The sequence below is a fragment of the Hyposmocoma kahamanoa genome, unplaced genomic scaffold (genome assembly GCF_003589595.1).
Source record: "Hyposmocoma kahamanoa isolate Upper Pololo Valley unplaced genomic scaffold, ASM358959v1 109, whole genome shotgun sequence".
NCBI classification, from domain to species: Eukaryota; Metazoa; Arthropoda; class Insecta; order Lepidoptera; family Cosmopterigidae; genus Hyposmocoma; species Hyposmocoma kahamanoa.
The window spans coordinates 462,549-472,499 of NW_020653361.1; the positions used below are offsets into that span (position 1 = coordinate 462,549).

The following is a 9,951-nucleotide window of genomic DNA, read 5'->3' on the forward strand; positions in this document are numbered from 1 at the left end:
ATAATAATATAAATTATTTTTATTTATCAGAGCCAGAGCGTCTTTCCGCGTTAGCATGGTGCAATTCCATTCTGTGTGATTTCCACCAATATCAACGGTATCCTGTACAGATTCATTCATGAAACGCAATAAAAGAATTAAAATGTTTTGATCAAACAGACATAGAATGGAAAGAATGGAAACCTTTAAGCCAGGAAATATCATCATCATAGCATCAAGCTAACTTGGCTATCTTAGCTCAAGTAGTTGCATACAAAGCTAAGCTAAGAAAATACGTAGTAAGTAATGACTATGGATACGTGGGGCGTTGAAGGGCGGCAGAAGAGCGACGTATTTTACATAGCTAGCGGGACCGTTGTGTTAGTTTAGTTAGCTCGGTTAGCTTAGTCCGAAGTAAGTAAAGATGCCCCGGCCACGTGAGCTAAGTTACTTACACTGTCGGTGTGGCTTGCGTAGAAGTAGTGCAATAACGATACAGTCGCTAATCGTCTACCTTTACGCATGCGCGCGATTTTAAGCAGCGATACAAACGCGCTATTGCATCGCTACACTTGGGATGTAAAGGCGATTGCATCGATGCAATCGCGCGTTTGTATCAAAGCAATCGCATATAAATCGCAAGTGTAGTGTGCTAAAAGTCGTCGTGTGTCGTCACTCAGTCGCCACTCTTAAGAGTCTAGAATTGGAAAACAAATGTTATAATAATGATGGCCCATGGATGACCCTAAGATTAACTTGGAACTTCAATATTAGTGTTGTCAGTAAAAAAAATGTTCATTACCATTTCACAACACGATTAGGACACTAATTGAAGCTATTTCTGTATTTAATGTTTATTTAATTATTCTATAACAAGATTCCGGTTGATATACAAAATTTGCCTTTCACGAGGTTTAAAACTATAGTGAAACAAAAACTTTATAGTAAAGGTTATTATAGTATATTAGTTCTGCGTACTTGGATGACAAAAATCCGTGGTAGTAACCCGTTTAGCTCATGGAGGTAGTCTCGATCTCTGATGTATCAAATAAAAAAAAATAAATATTGTAAATGTTATTTACAAAGAGCAACCCCTAGAGTTTCTTGCTCATTCTTCTCAGGGGAATCTGCCTTACGAATGAGCGGTAGAGTTTAACCATTGTGACGATTTCAAGTGTTATAATGCTTACCTATGAAATAAAGATTATTTTGAATTTGAATTTGAATAAATGCGCACATTACTGCTTGACGGCAGAAATAGGTAAGGTGGCAGTACTTCGTTTCGGTTTCGGTTTTGAAGGGTTAAGGGTGTTGGTGAAATTACAAGCACATCGAACTTGTCAACATTATTTCTGTGACGGTGATGAGCTCAGTGGCAGTGTCATTCAAATCTTTGCGATTTAAAGCTCTGAGTGGCACTGCAACTGTTAGGGACAGGCGTGTCGCTTACCACCAGACACATGACTAGTTCGTCCCGTCACTTGGTGTCATAGAAAATACCAGATACTTACAATAATAGCTATGGCTTCCTTTGGATTTTCATATTCACAAAAATCTTTTTTTGTTAAAAATATTTCAGGGTTTTCACCTTCTTCGTGTACAATACTTTGGCACCTGGAACATGTATACAATAATTGTATGTGTTTATATTCTTCATATACATTTGTATTTCAGGAGATTTTGTGGAATATCCATTGACTTACAATTATATGGACGTCGGGTCCGCGCTAAAAAGTGTCCGAACTTATAGGGCGTTAAAATCGTATACAGAGCGTCATTCACGCTTTAGTCTTCGTTTGTTCGACTGACAGCGAAGCAAGCAAAATTAGACAGTACTGCGATGACATTACAATTTAAATTCAACGTTTTAGCTTTTTCATATTACTTTACATGTCACTATGTTTAAATAGGTTGACTTAGGACATTTTTTTCGTGGTTTTTGTATTAGACCCATCGTCCATTTATTTGTAAGTCAATGGGAATCGATATTATTTCGAAAGTTTTGCTTATGTAACTTGAGTGAGGCAACTTATCTCCATGAGATACCAATATATCGACTCTGGAAAGGTAAAATGCCTAAAGTGAATTTGAAAAATATTACAGAGCGATTTAAAGTAATTTTTTTGAAGCAGGTCCAAAAGTCGATAGCACTTAAATGCACCGAGAGGCACTCGCGGGCACTCAAAGGTACTCGCAGACACCTAACTCAAATAAAGACTTGAAAATATATATCTGGTGGAATCGCAGCCTAACTATCTGAACAAATTGTTGCACTGGAGGCGAATGCTCCCGGTGAAAGAGGCTACCGAATGTTACAAGTGTTGCGCAACGAATGCTCGGTTCTCCTCCCTCACCGCTGTAATGCTTGCTTTTAAACTGTTATGTGAGTGAATAGAAAAACTGGTGGATACAGCGGATGTTGATAAGGCAAAACTCCTACAAAATTGTTCTTAGATTCGTACAAGGCGAAGCACGGTAGTGGCACAGAAAAAAAAGTGGACACATATTCTGTCCGATGCAAGCACCTTTTCATTAAAAAAAACCGACAGTGGGACTGTTACGGACTCCTTTATACATTTCAAACTTGTTTTCTGGCTGTCATGGTTACGGTGATTTGTTGTGTGATGTCATGGTGACACGTATTGTGTCGAGTGAAAAGTTGTTTTTTATTCGCAGAAAATATTTTTTTAATTTGTGATAGCCGAAACGAACCCGGAACGCATCGTTGGCATCTCGAGAGTACTTATACCTTTCAAACATAAAAAGTATTTAAAATTTTTATTGAATTGATATTCAATTATTTTTTGTGAAATTATTCCACTAGTTTGTTATAATTATTAATACAAAGATCAAGATTTGTATTAATATTGGTGGTTGGGTGGACCAATTTTGAAGAGGGACCAATTTTGGTTTAGGACTTTAAGAGAAAACTTACCAAATATGATCCACTAGATCGTAGTCTCCAGACACTTTGACCATTAATGGCCCTGTCTTGACGGTAATGTTCGTATTGGTGGTGTCACAATCATCGCCCAATTCTTTTCTTTTTATTTCGTACAAAATCGCATTTGACAGATTTGGTCTTTTGGCCTCTGGAAGTAAATTAAATTTATTTCTAATTATTATTATAAGCCTTGTGTCTAATGGGACACCCAGCAGGGGCTGTAGAAGCTTCCCCCTCTTTTTTCATTAGTCCCGGTTTTAGGCTATACGGCTGTGTTACTTGTTTAACTTATTTAGAAAAAAGAAAATTCGGATGTGATTTAGGTGTTCTGAAATAAATCTGAGACCAACCATATAACCGTTTAATAAGAAAGCCGGTTTGAGGTTTAACATGAAATGTTAAAACTTATATATTGTCGACACCTATTCCTGAACTTCAGAAACTGAGAGTAGATTTCAAAATGGCATGGGTTTGACATATCACACTTAACATCAGACTAACTTTAAGATAAGATGTTAGGTCCCTTGTTTTGCCATAAAAATGTTGTAGATTTGTACACAGACATGACCTGCACCATGAGAAAATTTAGCATGTGAGAAAATATACTTAAGTTCAACAGCGGACAATTGCTTATATAATTTCTTTGTCAAAACCTCACCGAGCAATAAAATATAAAATCTGATATGTACTTTTAGCCCGACCCTAAGAGCGGTTACAAACGGCGGCTTTTAGCAGCGATGCAAACGCGATTCAAACGCGTTTCAAACGCTATGCAATCGCTAATCGTCTACCTTTACACAAGCGTGTGATTATAAGCAGTGATGCAAACGCGATGCAAATGCGATACAAACGCGATGCAAACGCGATACAAATGTGATGCACATTTTAAATTAATTAACTCATTTATTTATTTAATGTATTTATTAATTTTCACTTCTAAACTTACAATTAACAAAACAAAATAAATTGCATAAACCTGTATAGATTTTTCGCACATAATTATTCGACATAAGCGACTATATCGATGCAGGCGCGCGTTTGCATCGATGCAATCGCCTATAAATCGCAAGTGTAGCGATGCAATCGCGCGATTCACGAACGCGCGTTTGCGACGCTGCTAAAAATCTCCGTGTGTAAACCACTCTAAGATAGATGCGCAAGTTACACAACTCAGTGAAGTGAGAGTTTACCCTATACATATATCAGTGTCATAATGTTTGCCGTCGTGATTGTTGCCCAGAGTAGGGATGCACATTACGATTTGATTTTTATAAAGATCGATTCAAGTGTATACGGTCTAGCGATTTTCAGTATCGATTCATGTCAATGTAATTTTAAAGCAAATCGATTCGACATTAAGGCGAATCGAATCGTCTAGAATCGTATTCATAATTTAAATAAAACAGTAACTCTGAGTCTCGACTGAATCGTAAGGTTAATTTTATTTTATATTGATCTGCAAGAAAAGTAGTTTGGCGACATCTAAGCACAATAAGTTTAGATATTTGGCAATTGTTGCCTTTTCTCACTAACTAATATCACTCTAAATGAAAGTCGTAACCGATTGTGGCGGAAAAAGCTGTCGAAAGTATGATATTTGTTATCAAAAATAATTTTAAAACCATTTTTATGAGGTCGATTCAAGACCATAATATGATCGTGCATCCCTGCATCAGACGTACAAGAAAGGGGTGATACGTCGTACGGGGAGGCTCAAGTCTCGTCTGCTCGGGTGTGATACCTGGTAATGTCTCGTTCGGTTCATACACCAATTCCACGACGATACGGGTAATGACATGCTCTTCAAACTTAGTTGCACAGTTCAACGTCAAGCCATGATGCTTGGGGTTAATTATTAAATCCAATGCAAGGCTGCTATCTTTAGTCGATGCGGGCTTTAGTAGGGTACCTGAAATTTCGTTTTTTTAGCACAGGCTGCCGTGCAAGTTTGTACACAGTTCGTTGTGAAAGAGTTGCCGTAGCGACTAGTTTTAATTCAGACTCGCGGCCGTGTGAATTGGCAGGTAATGACTTATTTGAGTCAATAGAAATCTCACGCAGCCGGCCGCGACTGACCACTTAGTGGAAAATGGCCAAAAGGCGGATATTGTTGTTAGGTGTGTGTCTGTTCTAAGTTATACATACAAAAATAAAAGGGGCGTGAACTAACAAAAAACTTAAGTTTTCTGTACCTTTGATGGCGCTGGTTCTTTCGATCTTCCAATTCAAATGCACACAAAAGCCTCTTTGTCGTGGAGACGGACAGAACACTATCACGAATATTACCGAGCACAATTATTAATTTATTTATTTACCATTAGAATTTTCGATGGATATAAACATGTACGAGAAATTTTCAGCTCTTCTGAGACATTCCAGTTTTAACGGTAATGGCGAACTGTATTTAAATTTTCCTTTGCACCGTACGACGTCATAATCTTCTTCGTATTTCCAACTTTTGATCTCTGGTAGACCATGTAAGAACATGTCTGTAAATAAAAAAAAGCTGAGTGTCTTCGAATCATGTTGATGAAACTTCGATGTCGGAGACGTTAAAGCACACACGATATAGTGTAGATGAGACTTTAGAATGTGACGTCTCACGCGTTATTAATAATGAATAAATAAATAAATAAATAAAAAGACTTTATTCTCCAACACAAAGACGTGAGACTCCGCCGCCTGCACCCGCAGCCGTACTCAGCGCGCTGTCCGTGAAACTAGATTTCAGAATCTCCAGAACTTTGCTATTTGTTTTCATACGTACTTTTAAATACTTGTGAACAGTCTTTGGCGTGAGCGTCAGGATTTAGTTGTGCTGTAAAAATAGAATGTAAAACTTAAATAAAAAAAAACCGTTACAAAGATGCTAGTACATACATTTTGTTGGAAAGAGGATACCTCAGTATTGGTTCCACTTAAATTTGAAGAAAATATACTACCTCTATCCGGTTTCGCGCACTTTCCGGTGACCGGTTTCAATAAAACTTGGCAAATAGATGGAATTCCACGAACTTTTGATGTCGTTTTCTTTATAATTTGGATTTAAATTCAACATTTCGGGCTCTACAGGTCCCTTGGTCACGGCCAACTTTCAACAACACTGTACGTGCTCCTTTTTATATTCCTTGTGACTTGATCAAATTTCTAAAGATGAAGCCGTGAACTAAAACTAAAGTAAATAAATTAGTCTTACCTTCAGACATATACAACGAAGAACAACACAAAATAATAAGTTTTACAAATATTGACATCTTCTGTTTTAATAACTCACTCATGTGTAGTATAAGAACAGTGTTGACTGATTAATTTGAAATGTTAATAAAGAATGTAATCTAACGCTTTATACAGGTTGACATATTAATTTTACTTTCGTAGTCGAGTCGAAGCCTCCCCCAAAGATTGCCTGACTATCCGGTCGGACGCGACGTGCATCCATCGGTTACCTGCCGTCCTTACCAGGTCATCCGTCCATCTAGCAAGAGGCCGTACCACTGAACGCCTTCCGGTTCGTGGTCTCCATTCGAAAACGTTTCTGGCCGAACGGCCATCAGTTCTACGAGCCTGCCCCCTGCCACTTCAACTTGCCAATCCTTTGACCTATGTCGATGACCTTCGTTCTTCTACGGATCTCCTTAAATGCCGACCATCGCTCGCTCCGTAGTTCGCTGAGTGACTTTGAACTTTTTATGAGGCCCATGGTAAGTGACCACGTCTCAGAGCCGTAGGTCATCGTTGGCAACACGCACCGCTTGAAGACTTTTGTCTTCAAGGATTGCGGTATTGTGGACGACTAGGCGTCCCGGAGCTTCCTGAAAGCTCCGATTCGGATTCGACGATAGCCAAATAAACACATCGAATTAGGGGAAGATATGAGGGGCACTGCCACTGCGCCCGTCACACTGAGACATAAGCTGACAAGTTCCATGTGCCTGTAATTTCACCAGCAACCTTAACCTTGGAAACCGCGGCGAATGAAATAGGTAAGATGGTAGTACTTCCCTGGATGAACTCTTTCACAAGGAGCTCTACTGCTCTTAAACAGGATGATGATGTAACCACCTCTACCGGACCTTGACCAAAACCTAAGCATAAAGATTTTGAAAGCACAAATTCAAAATAGGACGAATTTTGTGGTCGAGTGGCGTGCCTACCGGTTTTCATGGTGTAGCCATCTCTGAGGTCCCGGATTCGATTCCCGGCCATGTAGAAAAGTAACTTTTCTTTATTGTCTCGAGTCTGGGTGTTAGTGGCATCGTCTTTGTTTCCGATTTCCATAACACAAGTGCTTTAGTTACTTACTTTGGGATCAAAGCAATGTACGTAAAGTTGTCTAAAGGTGGGTATGAACACAAAACGGAGCGCAGTGTGTTCGTAGACGCGAGCAACGTCCAAATGAAAACTGAGGAGCAATTGCAGATGCGTGAGCGGATGCAGCACTTGGATTTTTTGTTGTGATGCGCGTAAGGTCTCCGTTTGAGCGGTTATAGATGCGCGGACAGAGATGGTGCGCGAACCTAATGGATACTCACCTTAATATTTATAAAATTTTGAATTTTGAAAAGACAACCTTTAGCAGTTGTATGTTGTGTCATGGGTATAAGTTTAACAAATCAATGTCAGTTGTATTATCAATTCTTTTTCTTCTTATCGTGTCGAATACTTCTTTTATTGTAGGACTGTATTGACTCTGAATATTACGTTGCTACCTTGGCTGCGCTGTCCGTAGCGGCGTAGAGATCTTCCCTCGTACAGGTATTAGGACACAAGAGGCACAACAGTAAGTACCGCATGGTCTGTGTCGGGGGAACGCAGTCATATTGGGTTAAATTAGTATCCCTGAAACCCCGTTTATACATCGTGTCTCTGCAGAGTCCTACCTGAGTGCGAAGTCGATTTAAGGACTTCCACACGGGCCACCGCAGTTCGCAAACTGGTGGTATTTGCTCTTGGGGTATGATGAAACCAGGTGGTGGGGTTTTTTTTGTTCCCACAGTGCAAACCCAGTGACAGTTGGATGGTCACTCGTAGCCTTTGTGGAAATACGAGTGACCATTATTATCAATAATATTGCCGAATGGCATAAATGTACAAATGGTTGCCACAAATGCAATCCAAAAATTAAATTTCAGGACATCCCTTATTACCGGTATCGGAACAAAATTATCACTTTCTACGATAATATTTCAAATTTTAGTAGGATTAGATAAAGTTAAGTCTAAGGAAGATAAGCGATTGATTGTTTGGTATCAGGGTGATAAAAAATTCTCTTATAGCCTCGATGGAAACTGTTCAGTATGACTTTCTGTGAAAAAATAATATACTCATGTTTTACATATAAATATTGAGACATGGCTAGTGTTGAGTCATGGAAAGATTTCCATTTTGAAAAATTCATATTTTCCAGAAAATTTAAATTATTTTCCGAATATATTTACACATTTGCCAGATGACACCTGTCAAAATATACTGATCTGAATATACTGAACGAAAACGATAGGGCCGTTAGAAAAGTTTTTTAGCTGTGGTAAGTTTATTTTAAATTATTTGAATTTTTTCAGAATCTATAACAACATATAGCATAGTATAAATAAGATAAATAGTGCAACTTCCGCCTGTTCGGCGTTTATACTGTGCTCGGGACACAGGTTACGCAATCCGTGCGCTGAAAAATTGTATGAATAAAGTAAGAATAGGCGGAGAACTTTTAATTTAATACATCCGATGTTGACAAGCGCCCGATGGCTACTGACTGGGAAGCAGGTGGCGCGGCGCGTCGTTAAACCACTGGGGAATTTTCTTCTTCAGGTTTCAGATGAAAACCAAAAGTTAGCTGGTTCTTTGTAGTACTTAAAAAGAAATATCTCCATATGAAAATTATGCACAAAGTTACATATTTTATTCTTAAACAATTCGTTTTAGATTTTTATTTTAGACTGTTTTCAGGATTTTATATGATCGGGCGAAGTACATCCAATCGTCTAACAAATTAGCACATTCATTAGACAATATCCTTAAGTATATCGTATATTTTTTGTAAGACCGTTCATTTCAACCTGTTTGCACCCACTGCTGAGAATAGGCCTCCTCTCTATTGCGCCATTCTTTCCGGTCCCTTGCGAGTCGTGTCCAGTGGTTTCCAACTATGACCTTGATGTCATCAATCCATCGGGTGGGTGATATGCCTCTTGGTCTTTTTGCGTCTCTTGGCCACCATCCAGTAACGGCTTTCGTCCATCTTCCATCGTCCCTTCTAGCCAAGTGCCCCGCCCACTTCCACTTAAGCTTGGCACGACCCGCGTCTACGACCTTTGTGCGACGTCGAATGTCGTCATTGGGTACGTGGTCCAGCAGAGAAATTCCGAGCATGCCGCGCTCCATTGCCCTTTGTGTTACTCGAATCTTGTACACGTGTTCTTTCGAGAGCGGCCATGTCTCGTACGACCGTTATATAATAAATAGTAAATAACTAAACCATTTGATCTAGCAAAACCGTTTTTCCCGCTTCTACTTCGGTGACTCGCCTTAAGGCTTGAACAGTCGCGAATGACTTTGACCATTTGACTTCTAAGCAGTAGTAACAATTTTATACGCCATCTATCGACTACGCGCTTGTACTTACACAAAGTCAAATAAAGATAAGTTGTAAACTAGAATACAGACGTGTCATACGTTGTTTTTGCAATCTATACCTACATTGTTGTTCCCTCAGAGACGTTCGAGAATAAACTATCGTAAAAATAAACATTACATAATATTTTAGGGTCAAAATCGTAACAGCAGTAATAGTGAAAGTATCATGCAATGATCCTATCAATTAACAACTAATGCTACTATTTTCAACTATAAAAGAGGGGTAAAAAAGAGTGGTATGGAATGTAGTTAAAATTAAAACAAGTACTTTTATTCGCTGTAATTTAAATGCATTTTGCAAACGTCAATATTTACTAATTAATTAAGCGCCATCGAAAGTGTAACTTTTATGTATTATTCAATTTGTTATAGACAATACGTAAATAAACACTTAG

General features: G+C 38.7%; 1 protein-coding gene across 1 annotated transcript in view; it reads right to left on the reverse strand.

Moving 5' to 3' along the window:
* LOC113238829 overlaps positions 1-9,304 on the reverse strand; it is a 24,976-nt gene extending 15,672 nt beyond the window's left edge. The window contains exons 1-5 of the mRNA XM_026475677.1: positions 8,980-9,304; positions 4,665-4,832; positions 2,915-3,071; positions 1,491-1,593; positions 34-102 (exon numbers count right to left, since the gene is read on the reverse strand). Coding sequence (XP_026331462.1) covers positions 34-102; positions 1,491-1,593; positions 2,915-3,071; positions 4,665-4,832; positions 8,980-9,304 — 822 coding nt within the window. The remainder of the gene's footprint in view (positions 1-33; positions 103-1,490; positions 1,594-2,914; positions 3,072-4,664; positions 4,833-8,979) is intronic.
* Between the last annotated feature and the right edge of the window lie 647 nt (positions 9,305-9,951).